The following is a 19,827-nucleotide window of genomic DNA, read 5'->3' as shown; positions in this document are numbered from 1 at the left end:
ATCACATGGAATCAAGCAGTTGAGCAGAATAGGGCAAGTTGTTATTTTCCTTTTATATGGCATTCAATTGTTTGGCAAAAGAGATGTTTGTAGTTGTTTGCAGGAAACTAAGCAAAACCATCTATGTAGGATCTGCTAGAAATCATCACTGCAGTTCAATTTTCTTTGTGCTGCTGCACCGACAATTTGTATTGAACTGAGGCATTGCACGATGGGGATTGAAGCTTAATCTTAGCGTATGTTTATATGTATGAGCCTTGATAGGCAGCAACAGAGCTCGGATGCAAAAGGTTGTTTGATTGGTGGACAGATTCTAAAGGTAGGAGCCACTACAGTTTTGTTGGAAATGGTAAGGAACTTTAACGAAATCCTACACTGCACAGTAAGAAAACAAAAGGGATCTAGTCCCTGATAGCACCTCCGAGAAAAGTACACCACATTTAGTTTATGGATAAATTCAGGCCAAGATGCAACCAACCAAAGAGCCATTATGCTGCAATCTACAAAGCTCTGTCCAGGAGCAGAGCATGAGAGAATATTTTGTTTTAAGGGTCGGAGTTTAAGGATTGCTCATTCTACAATTCAAAATGAACATTTGGCACTGGAGACAGACCTCATCTAGGGGACGTTGTGGAGGTGGAAGCAGACAACATGGTTGGTGGAAATGTGGGTAAACAGTCTCTACCCACATAATTTCTTTCTTTTTTGTTTATATTAAAGGAAAGTCCTTGCTGGTTTATTCATCAAGATATTTACTCATGTGTTGCTAAGAGGACAGCGTCTTAATTAGGTGAAGTAAATTTGGATATCATCGGTTTGCTAAAGGTTATTTTATAAAACATGTAACATTTGTGTGACAGAAATGTAATCATAAATGGCTTTTTTAAAGCACACTAATTTCCTGAAGATAATGTCTAGGGGAATATACTGTCTTTTGCAAATAATATGAATATTATATTTTGTATAATGTGACCTTTTCCCCAAAGCCTGTGCACCCAGATTGGTTTACAATAGAGTGACGCCAGACAACTTTTTTAAAGTTCATATGTGGAACGAAATCTGGGTTGGAATTTGCTCCACAGATAATTTCTGATTTAGTATTAAGCTTCTTTTACCAATACAATGATAAAAGAAAATGAATGCCAAATCACTTCCCCCCGCTGACAGACTCGAGCCCCAAAGGAGTTTAAAGTTAATGGACCTTGAGGTCTAATTTAGGCATCGATGTGCGGTTCACTGTCTGCCAGGGACGTGGAGGTAATCCTCTCTGTTTCTTAGGTGGACTACCATCTGTCGTATATAGAGATCTCCTCCTGTGTGGCTGTGATCTCGAGCCGCTACAACAGCAGCTTCTCTGATGGCATTTAAAGCTTGGTTAGCTTCTGCCTTGTTTCATGCGGCTGATCAGCAAACTTTTTTGTTTTACAAAAACACACTTCCAAAGTGGGAGTTTGTTTTTGTAAAACAAAGAACATGAAAAAGATGCACTGTGTGTGTGGGGATTCCCATATACACAGTGTAGGGGCATGTTTATTTTTTTAGGTTTCGCCTGCACAGCGCTTGCGCTGTGCTTGTTAGGTTTCTCCTGCATAGTGCTTGCGCTGTGCTTGAGAAATCCATTGTATTTATTATACATCTTAAAAAGGGGCTTACATCCTGCCTGTGATTTTCATTGGTTCCTGTGCTTGCCACTTACATTTCCTCCATTTCTATTGGTTGTAGCATACTATGTCCTGTTGTTCCTCATGCTTTTGCTTTTATCAGTGTCCCAAGGCCCATGTACTGTTTCCCTTCACTTTGGTGGAACTTCTTTTAAGCATCTCAACACACTTGCTGTCACTACAAGGTCTACACCCTTGCTTTGAAGCTACAGCGCTGTCCGAGTGCATGGGCTCAGCACCTTGTGCTGGTCTCAGTTCCGAGGGTGCTGGTGAGCTACGGTATTGGCCTTGGCTCCCTTAAGGGAACCAAGACCAATACCGTAGCACTGTTCCCGCCAGGCTAACTGGCGGGAACTTCATAATACGATGTTCCTGCCAGTCAGTCTGATGGGAACATCGTAATACAGCGGGGGTAAGGCAGCTGGGTTGACGACCGCCTCATCCCTGCGAGTTTGGAGGTCTGCTCTTCCGACTGCCCAACTTGTAATCAGGCCGTATATGTTGTTATGCACCTGGGTTCTCGATAAGACAGTGATACCCACTAACATATTGTGTATAGATCGCTTAACAATGGTGCTGAATTTAACACATTTAGCCTGTTCTTTCCTTTCCGTCTGTCAGCATGTGGGTTTTTAAATCTCCCAGCATGGCAGCTATCACAGATGACGTCGGCAAAGAGTTAGAGACTTTTTTAACCTTTCAAACGGTGAGTGCATGATAAAATCAAAAGTTCCTTTCTAATTGCATTATCACGTGACAGCGTTGCACGTCAGCACTGTTATAGTTGAAACTAAGGAGCGCCCTATTGTTATGATATACACGTAGCTGTCTATCAGCCCACAACTGAATATTAAGGAGAGTGCTTGCATTTCTTTTTCTTCTGTTTCCAACCACTTATTTACGTGAGAGCATTATAAACGAGAACACCTACCTTTACATTTCATGAGCATTTCTTGTTTAAACGTGCATCTATAAAAATGCATTAATATGCTGTAGATGTAATTATGTTCAATTATGTTCACCACAAGCACGCTTGGGTTCACCACTCACAATATTATGGAAGAACATATCGGTGCTCCACAAGTTGTTTTTGGTTCTATTCTACAACAGATGAAATATATACATCCTTTCACCTCTAGCAGAGTAGTTAATCACAGGAGCACGAGGGGTTTTGAGCATGTCTTAGATACACCCGTAGTACAGCATCCATTTTAGGACATCCTCATTCCTCACTCCTGATCCCTACTTCTCATCCCTGCTTCTCATCCATCATCCCTACTTCTCATCCCTCATCCCTACTTCTCATCCATTATTCATCATCCCTACTTCCATCCATCATCCCTACTTCTCTTCCATCATCCTTACTTCTCATCCCTGCGTCTCCTCCCTGCTTCTCATCCATCATCTCTACTTCTCATCCCTTCTTCTCATCCATCATCCCTACTTCTCATCCATCATACATCATCCCTACTTCTCATCCATCATCCCTACTTCTCATCCCTGCGTCTCACCCCTGCTTCTCATCCATCATCCCTACTTCTCATCCCTGCATCTCATCCATCATCCTTACTCCTCATCCAACGTACATCATCCCTACTTCTCATCCATCATCCCTACTTCTTATCCATCATCCCTGCTTCTCTTCCATCATCCCTGGTTCTTATCCACCATCTCTACTTCTCATCCCTGCATCTCATCCATCATCCCTACTACTCATCCATCATCCATCATCTCTACTTCTCATCCATCACCCCTACTTCTCATCCATCATCACTGCTTCTCTGCCATCATCCCTACTCCTCATCCATCAACCCTGCTTCTCTTCCATCATCCCTACTTCTCATCCATCATACATCATCCCTACTTCTCATCCATCATCCCTACTTCACATCCATCATCTATACTTCTCATCCATCATCCCTGCTTCTCATCCATCATACATCATCCCTACTTCCCATCCATCATCCCTGCTTCTCATACATCATCCCTACTCCTCATGCATCATTCCTACTGCTCATCCATCATCCCTGCTTCTCTCCCATCATCCCAGCTTCTCTTCCATCATCCCTGCTTCTCAACCCTACTTCTCATCCATTATTCCTACTTCTCATGCCTCAGCCATCATCCCTACTCCTCATCCATCATCCCTACTCCTCATTCCTCATCCCACAGTCATACCAACACATTTTCAGTTTTGTGAAACGCGCCTTCACACTGATTGGTTGGGTACAGCCAATCAGAGTTATGAGAGAGAGCTGCATTCTATTTAACTGAAAAACAGCCTTCTTATTACATGTGCTGGGTGAAGATGGAGGAGAAGAAATGCAACTCTGTGTTTGTTTCCAGTGAATTCAAGGCTGTACAACATTTCATTTTATTTAACTAAGTGTTTTTCTGTTTACACAGGCCTATGCAGAAAGCTCTGGTGGTTTGGGAAATACAAGGAGAGCACTGCCTGGGCCATAAATCAGCTGTTGGAGAAAGGGTTATAGAGGTCATCTACAGTTCAACCAAAAACCTCTCTAGTTTCAGTTTCATATCTATCAGTGTGACCTGTGTTTCATAAAACTGAAAATGTGCTGGTATGACTGGGGGATGAGAAAAGAGGAGTAGGGATGATGGATGAGGAGTAGGGATGATGGCTGAGGCATGAGAAGTCGGAATGATGGAAGATGGATGAGAAGTAGGGATGAGAAGCAGGGATGAGAAGTAGGAATGATGGAATAGAAGTACGGATGAGAAGCAGAAACGAGGGATGAGAAGCAGAGATAATGGAAGAAAAGCAGGGATGATGGATGAGAAGAAGGGATGATGTATGATGGATGAGAAGCAGGGATAAGGGATGAGAAGTAGGGAGGATAGAAGAAAAGCAGGGATGATGGATGAGAATTAGGGATGATGGATGAGAAGCAGGTTTGATGGAAGAGAATTAGGGATGACGGATGAGAAGTAGGGAGGATGTATAACGGATGAGAAGTAGGGAGGATGTATAACGGATGAGAAGTAAGGATGATTGGATGAGAAGCAGGATGATGGAGGAGAAGCAGGGATGATGTATGATGGATGAGAAGTAGGGATGATGGATGAGAAGCAGGGATGATGGAAGGGAAGCAGGGATGATGGATGAGAAGTAGGGATGATGTATGATAGATGAGAAGTAAGGATGATTGATGAGAAGCAGGGATGAGAAGCAGGGATGAGAAGTAGGGATGATGGATGAGAAGTAGGGATGAGACGCAGGGATGAGAAGTAGGGATGATGGAAGAGAAGTAGGGATGGTGGATGAGAAGAAGGGATGATGTATGATGGATGAGAAGCAGGGATAATGGATGAGAAGTAGGGAGGATAGAAGAAAAGCAGGGATGATGGATGAGAATTAGGGATGATGGATGAGAAGCAGGTTTGATGGAAGAGAATTAGGGATGACGGATGAGAAGTAGGGAGGATGTATAACGGATGAGAAGTAGGGAGGATGTATAACGGATGAGAAGTAAGGATGATTGGATGAGAAGCAGGATGATGGAGGAGAAGCAGGGATGATGTATGATGGATGAGAAGTAGGGATGATGGAAGAGAAGCAGGGATGATGGAAGAGAAGCAGGGATGATGGATGAGAAGTAGGGATGATGTATGATAGATGAGAAGTAAGGATGATTGATGAGAAGCAGGGATGAGAAGCAGGGATGAGAAGTAGGGATGATGGATGAGAAGTAGGGATGAGATGCAGGGATGAGAAGTAGGGATGATGGAAGAGAAGTAGGGATGATGGGTGAGAAGTAGGGATGATGTATGATGGATGAGAAGTAGGGATGATGGATGAGAAGCAGGGATGATGTTTAATGGATGAGAAGTAGAGATGATGGATGAGAAGTAGGGATGAGAAGTAAGGATGATGGATGAAAAGTAGGGATGATGAATGAGAAGTAGGGATGATGTATGATGGATGAGAAGTAGGGATGATGGATGAGAAACAGGAATGAGAAGTAGGGATGAGGAGTGAGGATTGAGGATGTCCTAAAATGGATGCCGTACCATTGATCTATCTAGTAACCTTAGACTTGTGCCTGAAGCTCTGGTTTTATTTCCGTCATTTTCTTTACTCCATAGGATAATGCTTCATTATAATTGGTTAGAAAGTGACAGTATATAATCAACACTATTAAACTCATGTTCACAAATTGTAATACTATCACCCGAAGGGTTAGCTTACTGCTGAGCGGGTAACACAATAATCAACTGTAGCGTCGACCCACTGTGCCGTTTTCCTCATCGTGAGACACAAAAAACTCAAAATTCTGTGCACTTTTTAAACCCAGTCAAAACTGACATGTATCACAGAATAAATCTCAATGGGTAATCCAAATGAGTTGGAAGTTGGCACGTTTGGATTAGCTTTCATTTTACCATTTTCCAAGCTGGTTATGTAGCATGCTTTTACTTCAATGCTATATTACCAGCAACGAAACATTGAGCCGTAACCCAATCAGACAACAAACGTAATATAGTGATAATCGTAAATTTAGACCCAGCCATTCATAAAAGGATTGCAGTGTTGTGCTCCACATCATGTGGTTGACTCACATTTGGGCATGTAAACCCATGATGTTCAATCAGCTTTATGTTATTCTTATGAATGTTCTCGGAATTCCATAAACATTTTGCGTAAGTATGCCTCATAGCAACATGTACTTGTCAATTTTTTTTTTTTCTTCTTAATAAGTTAATAAACTGCCGTTCACTACTAGCGTTTGGTGCACCTCTGAGACAGTCCCCCAAACCATTGTTTCACCCAAACAAAATAACTTTCTTCAATATAAGCACATGTTGTGGAAATCTGATATGTAAGGTACTGCTGCCAGGCTGTTTTAGTGATTGGGAGATTGGAGTGTAGCTATGTTTTAGGTGATCGAGGTAAGATTGATTTTCTGTTGTGTGGTTGAGGATGGAGTGAGGTAGGGTGAATGGTGTGTCAGCAGTTAGGGAAGGATGTATCAATGGACAACATTTTGAGTGAGTGGCTGCACCCTCTGCTCCTCAGTCATTAACTGGAGAAGAAAGCCCCACTCCATCATGATAAGTACATTGCCCAAGAGCACAAGCCTCTGCTTGTGCACTGCTAGGTTAACGTGTTACAGCTGTTGTACGAGAGGAGCATGGCTAAACGTTCCTAACTGTCCGGCATATGCTGACAGTTGTAAAACCAGGGCTATCTCAGCTGTAAGATATGTAGGGGTTATTTAGAGGTATGGGAACTGCTGGGTTTGTTTTAGTGGAATCTCTGCTGGCTCTGCCAACAGTAAGTAACCATTGACCACGAGCTCCATTTGCCACTTAAGCAGTGGGTCATAGAGGCAGGAAGTAGGAGGGACTTATTTGTGTTTACATGGTTTCCTTGGTAACTCTGCTGTTCAAGAAAGCTTATATTGCACAACTGCTCACCAAGCTAAAATTTACAACAAAAAAACGTATTATTAATCCCATAGGTGAAACCTATTTCATTTACCAATGCTTGTTCCTACTTGGGGCCGCCAGACATTAGCTGGTCATCCAAAAGAGAAAAAAAGAGCTCATCAGACTGTCCGCTCTAAACAGGGTGAACTGTCTGGTGTTCTTAAACTATCGGCTTCTAGTCCACTAGGCTGTTGGTATAAGGTTTCCGGTGGCTGAGCCAGCGTCCGCACTGCTAGCGGTAACATGATGGTCCGTCTGACTCTGGACTGTCAGTTTGGCAGACAGGGAACGCCTCCATGTTTGTGGTAGAGTACCCTGCCTTCCAATCTCTACATGATGCCCTCATGCCTAAGCCACTCTCTCTCTCCCCAACCCTCACATCATTGTAATTATAAGCCATTGTCTCTGGGGGTGGAGACATATGCTTCTCCAGCGGCTGCATTTGAAATGGGTGCTGGTGGGGAAGTACAGATGAACTGTAATCAACATTAGCCGGTCCCTGGTATAGGAATCACCTAATGACAATTAGAGGCCAGATGATTTCATTTCTGAATAGTCCTCAGCCCTTCCTCTCTTTCCCTGGTCCACATCTTCCTCTGTTCTGTAATGGCAGCATGCGGGTGCGAAACCAGCGTAAATAATGACATTTCCCTAGATTCACATCCAACAGCCCACGTATTGAAAAAACAGACATTCACTCAGTTTCTATTATCCAAGTTTATTTCTGAATTCTTTCTTGCTAATTCTCCCCATCATAGGGGAAAACCCCTATACTAGCCACATATCATTGCCTTTCCCGCTTAGAATGCGGTGTGAATATGTCTCTTGAAAGACTCTTTTCCATGGCTCATCTCTGCTGTGTCCTACCTTTGACTTGTGTCAATTATAAGAGGCCAGGCCTTCCTGTGAGATACAGCTTTAAAACGTACCTACTTTCCCTCACAACTATATACTAAACACAGGGTTAGGTTGCTCACGTCAGTAAGGCGAGATGTGCAAAGACATTTGGAAGTCACAATCTCTAAAATTTGTAAATGGAAAAGCATCACCCGTCTCAGACACAGGCTGCTTAAAAACTAAAATCTTGTTTGTAAGAGAAAATGCGTTGGTAGAGGTCTGCTGTCACTTGCAGCCCTTCATCCCTGCATTCTCTGCCAACCACAAGTGGCCCCAAATTCTGATCTACTGTTGATTAAGTGGATCATTTCGTACCCCCTGCAAATGGACAGTTTGCAATGCAACTTATGCAAATTGCACATTCCTGGTTTTGCCAATATGCATGGTGCATCAGGTCCTTAGTACTCTTGTCTTGCTGGTAGTGTGATGACCTCAGATGCCAGCAAGCCAAGAGCATCATTGTCCCCAGGCACAGCTTTAATTATGCCAGAGGTTCACACCAATTACCAGTGTTCTTGGCCAGAGAGATATGGTGGTATCCTTTGTCCTCCATTCCTTGCCCGAGTGAACTGGTGCATGGGATGTATGATGTTGATGTATGGAATGTTACCCTCTTCTTGCGCTATTACTAACAGTTAGTTACGGCAGCATAGATATGGAGGATAAATGTGATACATACATGACTGCAAAAATCGCTCTCGTTCCCTGGGATGCCCCTGTCATCACGGAGGATCCCTGCACTCTACCATGTACTACTATCACTGCAAACTTTGCCTATTTTCCTGATGGGAGGTACACATTAGTTGTCATCGATGCACACACATCCCCGTGGTCGAGTTGGTGGGCACTACTGCTTTTGAGCATGTGAGGCCAAAACTTGAGGAAATCTTTCCCACGTAATGCCACTCAAGAGGTAAGGACCGACAATTAACCCCATTTCCATGGGAATTACTTTCAGACGTCCCTCTTCCAATTGACCATTAGCTACTGTTAGATCATGCTCCACTATCCCCTGGCAAATGTCTGGTGTGGTACACCGGGTGAAGAACTTTGGATTGCAATGAGTTTTGAATATCACCCTGCTAAAACATCAATTACAGAATATTAACTATGACCATATTAGGTATGTAAATATAGATTTACGTTTCTTAATTCTACATGTGTTGATTGACAATATATACCTTCAAGGTACGTGGATACCGCGTTAAGAAAAATAAATCTCTAGTTACTATATATATTTAGTTTCATGATATAGTGGTATTCGAAATTTTTGATTCAGTATTTCGGCAGGACTTTAATAAATGCCTCAATATAGTGGCAAACAACTTCATAGGGGCCAGTGGACAGGACACCATGTATGTGCTCATCCATAAAAGGCAAACCAATATCACACCTTGAGCACATGATATATATATTCATCAATTGTGACGATTACAGAAAAGCACCATGAAATTGAATGAATGCGGCAGATAATTCAAATGTTGTTGTTCTCACCATACTTCACAGACCACAGGGATAAGTTTTCCAAAATAAGGTTGGGAAATAGGACCAACAGTCTGCCAGGGTCCCTTGCATGGATATCTGCTTCTCTTGAGAACAGCGATAAAACAGAGACAAAAAATGGCTTTGCCTACAGGGAGACAGACTGGAGATTTATGAATGATGGATGGGCAGGTATGATTGTGTGCCATTTGGCAAGCTCTTATTTTAGGGAAGCTTTGGGTGATAATGTAAACATTAGCTATGACCAGGCATGGAGGGCATTCATTTAAAATTCCATTAAAGATAGTCATGTTTTACTTAATCTATTTTTGTGTTATCTACAGCACTACTTTTCTTACTACAAGCCAAGATCTGCAATTAGGCATTTGCACATATTCATAATCCTAACAATTGCAAAATACTGGAAAACACAACTTCGCTTTTTGCTCGGTCTACTTATTGAGTAAAATATGGAATATTTACGCTCTGGAATAGCTCACAGCTGTACTCTGTGCTAGAATGGAAAAGTTAAGACGGTTTGAGGCCCATTCCTCATACATGTGAAGCTTTCGGAGTCGCAGGATTTTTCCCTCAGCTCTCATCAGGGATCTTACTAAGGTCTGCAGTCTTAAATGGATTCTTCATTAATTTGATGAAGGGCGAAGGATGTTTCCTTTTCTGCAGCAGACCTGTGATCCCTTCACTTCTGAATGAGTTTTGAAAGCACTAAGTTTGGCGGCCCAGGAGAACTTCTGATTTACAATGGTCTGCTACTGCTCGGAACACCTTGACTCTACTCTTAACTAACATGGAAGAACAAAATGATACTAGAAATTACTGTAGAAGAAGTGTGTGAGAAAAAAAACACCATTAGGCATCAAGTTCTTTCAGCATTCAGTGGCACAGTATAAAATATATTATTGTTATGGAGTAAGCGGAAAGTATGTTTTCCATAAATTACAGATTGCAACATAGATTGAGGCACAAAAATTAACATTTCACTCCCCCAGAAGAGGCAAAACACAGGCAGCATTACATGAAAGGTCGTTCATGCACACTCAGAACATTCACACTGCAGCCAAGCATCAGATGGTCTCTCACCCTATGAAAAGCTGGGACGCTCCACAGCAGGGTTCACTGACATCATAGAGTCAATCCAGACCTGAGCGCCAAGCCCCCTGGTTGCATCCGCCCTTTCTTTTGTTTGACTGCCTGTGGCCACCTAGAAGTCCTCCAGGGGGTAGAAGAATATGATAGGCCTGTGCCAGAAGGTGGTGCATATTTCTGAATAGACCATGGTGGCAGGAAGTGCTGCTTCTAAGCTCCTCCTCTGTTTCCAGCAGCCTGAAGTGTTAATGTGTGGGTTTGTGGTGAGCTAGTTGCCATTGTGAACAATATTCTATCTGCCCCATTTACAACACAAGCATTGGCTACTGTAAGGAGTTTCATCTCCTTATTGGGTGAAAATACAGCTCAATGCCCTTCCCCTTGGTACTTAGAAAACTCAAGCAAACACTATGACCACATTCTATTTGCAAACATAGCAACAAAACATCTGATGTGCTAATAATAGAACAATATCTTGCACATGACAGTTACGTACACAGAGTGAAAGACTAGCAAATAGTATGAAGTGAAATCCTTACAAATAAGACATTTTGATTATGCTAATTGCACAATATCACTTTACTTCCCCTTTATCGTCATGTGGTAACAATGTTGCTCCCACCAACCATTTCTTTTTCATAGATTAACAAGTGATGGCTTGAGCCACCCCAATCTAGCCCATGCGTTCACAGGCATTGGCTTTTGCCCAAAAGCTCAGCTATGAGATGTTCAATTTGTGGTAGATTTCAAAAGTACAACATCTGAAATGTAATCCAGGTTTAATATGTCACACTATTTATGGAATAGCAATGCAGTATTTCTAGACCAGGGATTAATAATATCAGGGTTATTCCAGTATTCAAAATTGCAAAATGCACCCTAAGGGTCCCCTAGGAGATAAGAAATTACTCCAGAAATCGGGAGTTCCTGCACCAAATTCCAGTGGTAATTAACCACTTTTCATCCTTTGCCACCCAGAGATTTTACCAGGTTGGAATCTGGAATGTGGTATTTCAGCACCTCCAGTAATTCCCGAATCAGTCCGTGATGGGAGCTTACATGCTGCTCTGCTATATTATCAACATTTTGCTTTCGATCTACAAAAATACTGACTCCAGAAAATCTGTGTACCTTGATGATAAATACCATCAATGCCAAGCCAGAAAATATTATAATACATTTATGTTATTCTAGGCAATTTACGGGGTATGTACTTGTAAAATACAATTCATGTCAATAAAGAAAAAAGCAAGAGCAACTCCCTAACATCATGTGGCTGATCCAGTCCAAAAAAGCTTTACTTTGAAAAACTATTGTTGTTGATCTTTTTTTACAGTAACCCCAGTGAGTCTCATTTAGAGGTGAGGGGTAGAAGGACATCAACATAAAATAGGCAAATGTCCCGTCCACCCTCCTCTTTCTTCCTCGCATCATTTAGAGGGAATTCGGGGTACCTAATGGTTGAGTCAGTGATGGCTTCATAAAGAACATTCCTTTTGGTGCACCTGAAAGTGGTAAAAATGGTGTCAGATGGGCCACCTAATTTCAGGTGGTGCCTCTGAAACTACATCCATGTCATCCAGTCGAACTGGGACTGCCAGGCAAACCATGGCAATTCCCAGAGAGGAAAATTCAGAGAATGTTCCCCACACGCAGGACTGATGCGGCCAGCACATAAGGGACATTAGTTATTTCATGTATTAAGCATGACCCCTGCTTGTGCAGATTTATCTGGAATTAATAGAAAGGACGGTAGGGGTGTTGTGCCGACAGGGACTGCCTCTCCAGCTGCCATGCTTTTTGCAGAGATTGGCTCATGCCATATAGGAGCTGTTTCTGGGGTGTTAAAAATATAACACGTCAGGATGCCCTCCAGTCTAACAGGCATTGCATGCAAAATAGCAAGCAGCAGGGCCAAGCCTAATAGTTAATTTCATAGAATTTAAGGCAGTGTATAAATATATATATATATATATATATATATATATATATATATATATATATAGATATAGATATATATATTTATATTTCACTAGATACACATGAGTATGTTGGGCTGCTGGAGGAAGAGGAAAAGGATGCACAGGACCAAGGAGGAATAATAGTCCCTAGTCGATGGAGAGAGCACAAGATCCCTAGCTTTCTATCACGTGATTAGCTCCCATAGACTTGTATTGAGAGAATATAGATATATATATATGGGACCTAATAAAATATTCTCTCAATACTTGATTAGGTCCCATAGATTTGTATAGAGAGAATATATATATATATATATATATATATATATTTATTTTTTCTCTCTCTCTCTCAATACAATACAAGTCTATGGGACCTAATCAAGTGATAGAAACTTGTTCATTTCAGCAAATACATATCTAATGAGCAGATGGCAGGATCGTCTCCTGGAGGAAGGGCAAGAAGTCCAGTCTAAAGGACACTTCAGATCAATTAGAAAGAACATCCATATTTGAATGGTGTATACAGAGATATATACATACATATTAACACATATAAGAACAATAATGTTGAAGTGTGTAGGAATATATGATTATTTTTTCACAGTTGAAAATGTCTGCCAACAGTGCTCTATGTCTAATAAGGAAGAATTGCTACCAACTATTACCTTCCAAGCCTTCGCAAACAGCACCCTGCCTAGCAGACAAGCTCACTTTTTCCGGTGGTTTTCAGAACACCTTCAGAGTAGAGACAAAAAAGTGCATGTAAGAAAAAACTCAGGAAATTGGTGGTCTCCATCTTTGCACCCAGAAGCTGCAACAACATTATTTGAACCATCAGAACCACCACACCCTTTATTTTAGAAAGAGCTGAAGATGTACCTCTTTAAATAGCACTACATCATGATGCAGTAGCAGGGTTCTGGTAAGTGGGTTCTGCTCTCAGAACCCTGCTATGCCACCAGCCCTCTTTGACTGTACCATTGCTCTTGGCCCTGTTTTGCACTGCTATGCCTTTTTGCTAGGTCTGCGCTACACAAACATAACATACATAAATATATACATACTTAGTTTATGATCAAGCTCTACAGTATGCAGTTTGGGTTTTCCCTGTTAAACTAGATCATGAACCTAGGGCCGGCTTTAGGGTGGTGTGAGCGATGCGGCCGCAGCGGGTGCTGACCTGGATGGGGGGGTGCTGACCTCAGTGGGGGCGCTGTGTTTAACAATGACTTACGAAACTTGCGATTTAAAAGCACCTGCTGAAAGTTCCTTATGTGTCCAGCCTTCAGGAAACAAAATGTCAAGATATCTCTTGTGATTAATGTTCATGCTAGGGAGAGAAATAGGAGTTTTGTCTAGCGGTAGCTTTGGCTCGCCATATGGTAGCACAGAGAGTTAACGTGCCTGCTACAAAAACAGATCTGTATTTTATGTGGATAGCTGAATGGATTAGTAAAGCCAGCCTTTACAAGCGCTTTAGAAGAAATGAATGCATATGAAAGGGGGCTATGGAGAGATGAGAGGCACATTTGCCGGGTGGTAGTGAGTGAATCCGAGGAGGTGGTCATGGTCTGGGGGGCGCTAAAAAAGACTGTTACACATGGCGCCACCAGCAATAAAGCCGGCCCTGCATGACCTTTGTTAAATCGGATATTGAATAAGCATAGCACTCTTTATATTCCTGTTGACTTGACTCATACTCACATTACCTAAGTATTCTTAGATGTCAGCTGATATTGTAATAAGTGTAAAACACTGTCCCGGAATTCCCCACTATTGCTATTGTTCCTTCCCATGCTGTGAAACTGTTAGTACAGGGATCTGGTGATCATCAGCAGTTTTGCCGCATGCAAAGTTATCACATATCACAACTGTGCCATTGTCAAAGGTTCAACTATACACAAAACACACAACAACTCTTAAGAATCTAATACATGGTACAAATCCCCCAAAAAAGAACAATTATGGCAATCAGTGTACAGCAGAACCACAATGACTGAAATAACAACCACCAGAACCCAACTAATACAAAGGTGAGTCAGCTAACCACTTAAGCATCGAACTTCAGTCTTCAGAAACACTCAGATACACTCACGAGCACCAACATGGGCACATTCTCTTGCCCTTCACCAGATTCAAATGAGTATTTTGGGTTGCTGAAGGAAGAGGAACAGGATGCACAGCACCAAGGAGGAACACTAGTCCTTAGTCCTTAGTCGTTAGACACAGCACAAGAGTCCCAGCTCCAGATCAATCCCTTGAATATGTTAATGTGAGGTCCAGGAAACCTATTGAATCAACATGGACACCATAAAGTACATACTGACTGCCAATGTAGATGCCCCGAAGCATCCAAAATGTCTATTGTTATCAATACTCATCCATACTTAGTGGGCTTTGGCTCCACCCAGAGGAATATTTCTCTCTCACCTCATTGTTTGTTTGAGTTTGTAGTCAATTGACCCCTATAATAATACGCATGAGACTGAAAAGCATTCTTTACCGAAAGAACAGGGAGTGCAGAAAGACATCTTGATTACGAACCTACTGAGCAAGATGAACATTGCAAGTATTCCATCTTTGTTTTATGATGAACCCACGCCAATTAAGACACACATCCTAGACAAGCGTAGGTTTTCCACAAATGGGGTTCAGTGGGACATAAAACATGAAGTCACTGTAAAAAGTCTCCAATATGTGATAATAGGACACTTGTTGAGTTGGGCACTGTCACCAACCACCCAAACACAAAATTATGGCACTCTGGCCGTTTTGTGGTTTTATGATTTGTATCCTAGGGAAGCACACATGGAAGTTGCAAGTCAGAGTGAGTAAAATCCTCAGTGGCATAACATAGGCCCCTGCAGCCCCCACAGTACGGGCACCCCGAGCTCAAGGGGGTCCACTCTGCAAAAGCTGCAGGTATGGGCTGGGGACAGGGGCCCCCTCCATTTACTTGGCCGGGGGGGGGGGCGCTCAAGTTTTGTTACGCAAATGAAACTCCTTAAATATGTTGTGTTATGTTATCTGGATTTGTATAGCACCTATCACCCGTGGGGGTATACTGGTGCTTCACAGGTGTGCCAGTCTAGCCCTAGGCGAGGGGACATATTCGAATATCTAAGTCTTCAGCTTCTTGTGGATTTAAGAAAGAGAGAAGGCTATTGAGTGGGGTTTATTGCATGCTTTTGTCTCTACTGTAATAAAGCTGGTAACTGTAAATTTTGCAAAGGGAAAGAATGTTTGGAGTCCTGTCTTCATATTATTGATATCTTAATTAATGAGGTCTTACCTCAAACTTTGCTTCTTTCAGCTCTTCTTTGCGCTGTAGTTTAAGAACATCTTCCAACTTCTCCTTCAAGGACTCTAGATAACTCTGAAACCGCTCCTAGATAAAAACAAAGTATAACCATGGAAAATTAAACAGATATTTTCTTAGAATAACACAAAACCAAGTGAAATAATCTTTGGTGAGATACCTACTCCATAATTCTGTTTCAGTAGTATGGTTGTAGTGTGCTACAGAAGTCCCAGCCACTTGGATGCCACCTGGAAAGTAACTCTCCTGACCTGTTATCTTGGTAGGACATCTAATGGCCGGTTATATGACATTAATTCTAATGGCATGTCATCTTGATATTACATTTAATGGCAGGTTACTGAGTGGTAATTATGCTGGCCTTATTCTCCGGGCCAGCATCTCTAATGGCATGTTTCCTGGGCAAATTAAAGCTATCTATACTACTAATACTCATATCCTCTCTCATCAAAAGGCACTATCAGTATACGAAGGACATCTACTCTGTCTAAGGTCCCTTCCTGAGCCTATCAGAACTATGATCCACCTAACAATTTATTTTGATTACAAAACGTTTTTCAATGTCCCTGGCTAATAGTGGGAGCCAACAAGCTCAATGAAACCTGCCTATTGAGAAACACAACACAGAAACACCATAAAGGGTATCAGATTTGTCTCTATTGCACTCTGGTCTTTTAATCATTGCTGTTTGTCTCACTCATATGAAAGAACATAAATACTGTCCCTATTTCTCATTGTTTCTTTTACCCTGCCTATCAAGTGTGGGTGGTTCAAGGCCTTATACGTTTATAACTCTCTACTAAAAACTTTTAAAGAATTAAGCAGGTGTGCAATTGGTGACTGTGGCTAAAATTCTGTCCAGGCTATAATAATTAAGACTATGTCAAAGAAACTGTCACTTACATAGCAAATAAGAATATGTGTACCTTTACAATAGAGGTGAACATGTTTCACTCAAAGGATTTTGAAGGAGGATGGGAAAATATCCTCAAACCCCAAACTAGCCACGCAACTGGACCAGGGACGCAGGATGACTGGTACTGTGTCTGAAAGCTGTCCTACGCGGCTCCTATTGAAATCGAGGAAAGAAATAAGACGCAAGATACCAATAGGAGACTAACCATGTCACTAGAACACTCCATGCTCAGAGTAGGCAAAAGACTCCAGGATTAAAAAATGCACATGCCAGTGAACAAGTCAGGTAAATCATTTTTAAAGGGGTCATCCAGACCCTCACCAACCAAGATGGCATGTTTCACCACGGGCCCCTCCTCATCGCAGATGCCATACTTGGCGACTGTGATAGGCTCCCCTGGAGCTCTTTTGAGGGTTGGATTTTAGATTTCTTGTCTGCCAGTTCTTCAGGTAAATGGGGTCCTAATATATAAAAAATGTGTTCTGGGAGACTAATGTATCTTAAAGATGTTTCCCAGTTGCACCAATACAACCAGGATACACAAGGGTTGTGTATATAATGCACGTTGTGAGCCAACATGGACAACTTGGTGGATGAGGGCCATTGTCCTTTTTTAGAAAACATACCTGAGTCCAAAGAACACCGTAGACCAAATAACGTTTAAAAATTCTATTGTGTCACAAACCAGGATCAGGGAATAGATACTTTTTGAAAATTGTTGAGTTCGGGAGGGTGTGTCTGTATCACCTGTCCTCCCACTCCTCATGTGTCTGTCTGAATGGAAAGAACTAAGAGTGTCTAAACACAATGAATTCGGTTTTCCTCTCTCCAAATTAAACTAGCGAAAAAACAAAGACACTATTCAATAGACCAAGGTTTATAGTTAGAACTGATATTTCACAGACTACTAATCCGAAGAGTTTGGGGTTGAGAGTGTTCAAATTCCAAAAGCCTTAGCTCTAGGCTTTCCTCAAGAAACCCGCAATATTATAGGCACTAGATGCAAAAAAATACAATAAGGTAGTTTTAAAAATGAAGGAAGGAAATCCACAAAGAAATAATGATACCCACAGCCTAATGATGCTGACAAACAATGTTTGCCAGCAGCAACATAACCTAACAAAGCATAATGGATAGATCAATCATTCACCACCATTTCAATTAACAAAACAAGACAATGAGGATTACTACTGAGATAAAAAAGTAAGAACTAACCATAGACCAGGTATTGTTGTAGACTGTGAACTACTTTACTACAGGAACAATTTACTATAAAAGAATGTTATGCCTCCAACACTGATGAAGAAAAAGTATCAAAGAGCTTTAGAGAAGATTTAGCTACACTGGTGACTTCAATTTGCCACAACAACATAGTCTAATGCAAGGCAGAATAGAAATTATGTGCCAAAAAACAGGCGTCTAGATAAAGTTTTCAGATGACACTTGGACTAATATTTCAGGAGCAAAGTAATAAGTGCCAAACATCATGAACTAAGTGGACAATTGACCACAACTTGATTGATATCAGGGCAGGTAACAGAATCACGGTTAGGATAAGTAAATGTATGGAGATCAATACAATTGTGGCTAATCTGGCAGTGGTTTTGGATAGAATTATGGCTTACCTTTAAGGGATATTTATTCACCTTGGGTGGGACACACAATGAGCTAGAGATACAAAAGTAGCAACCGACATGAAAAGAATGAAAAAAATAAAACATTTGTCACCCAATTCTTTGTTGCTATATCCCACTGTCCATAACAAAACTAGATAAAGGGACTACAATAAACAAAATATTTATCAGTCAAGAAAATTTCAGGAAAAAAAAGGGGCTGAAAAAAAAGCTTTGAATGAAGTGATGAGATAGGAAGAATAATGGAGATCTAGAGTTGAAGAAGCACTAACTAACATACAACCCCAGTCAGACACAGCTGAGACACTGAAGGCAAAGCCCTCTCACAATTTATTTGTTCGTACCATCAGGAGCTCAATACTACTTCACTATCCGCAACGGAGAATAAGGTACAAAAATACACAAATGTATTTTATCTACACCAGATCAGTGCATCACACAGAACTTTAATAGTAAAGGATATAACTCTGTTAGAAGTCCAAGATATTATTGAAATTTTAAAATAACACCACCCTTGGCCCAGATGAGTTTCTCAATGAGATTCATAAGGGTACAATAAAAGCATATCTCAAATGCTTGTACAATTTTGTTCTCCATCTGAAAGGCAAGATCCATGATTTATTTGGACTTTCAAGTATATGTTGCTTTCTGAAGCCAGTGAAAGTAAAAACATTGTTAATACTATGGATCAATATCATTGTTAAATAAAGACTCACAAATGTATGCCTCCATATTAGCAAACTACTTCAAAAACACGTTGGCCAAAATCATAGGAAAAGAAAAACACAGCACAGCTCTATAATTATTAAAGTGAGAGGGGGCACAATATGTGTGGTGTACGTAATGAAAGTTATATAGGGAAACCTTGAAAGTATGATGAGCAGCTATATTAATACACACAGCAAAGGCCTTCAACCAGGTTAGTTGGAGGTGCTTTTACCTTTAATAATTTCTGTGATTTATCCAACACCTCTAACAAAGTACAAAAGCCATGTTTAAAGTCAAAGATTATCCAATAGAGAAATATTCAATGTAGTGGAGTATTCAAGAAGTATGTGTGGTAAGCACACCCTTGTTTGCAATTTATCCTGAGCCATAGGCAATCAACATTTGGAACGGAAACAAAATGTTACGGCCAAAATTAAAGACAAGTGAACTAGCTCTAGCGTCAATAGAAACGATTATTGGGATATAGTAACTCACGGGAATAATCATTTGAAATAGCACAATCAATTATAGATGGAATTTTTCTGAATTCTCCTAATACTATTTATGATGGCTCTTCATCTCTGCCAAGCATTTGGTTTTCACAGCTCCTTTTAGCTCAGGAGACCTACCGGATTCCCATCTGTGGAGACCTTCTGTCAGTGCTGTTTCTTCCACACAAGAATCCAGGTTA

At 41.2% G+C, this 19,827-nt stretch overlaps 1 protein-coding gene across 1 annotated transcript in view; it reads right to left on the bottom strand.

Moving 5' to 3' along the window:
- Positions 1 to 19,827, bottom strand: part of LOC138299238 (E3 ubiquitin-protein ligase TRIM39-like) — a 108,453-nt gene that overhangs the window by 73,272 nt on the left and 15,354 nt on the right. Inside the window, exon 2 of the mRNA XM_069237365.1 lies at positions 15,852 to 15,947. Coding sequence (XP_069093466.1) covers positions 15,852 to 15,947 — 96 coding nt within the window. The remainder of the gene's footprint in view (positions 1 to 15,851; positions 15,948 to 19,827) is intronic.

This window comes from Pleurodeles waltl, chromosome 6, assembly GCF_031143425.1.
Source record: "Pleurodeles waltl isolate 20211129_DDA chromosome 6, aPleWal1.hap1.20221129, whole genome shotgun sequence".
NCBI lineage: Eukaryota > Metazoa > Chordata > Amphibia > Caudata > Salamandridae > Pleurodeles > Pleurodeles waltl.
The sequence above is the reverse complement of the archived record's forward strand: the minus strand, read 5'-3'. Positions and strand labels throughout refer to the sequence as shown.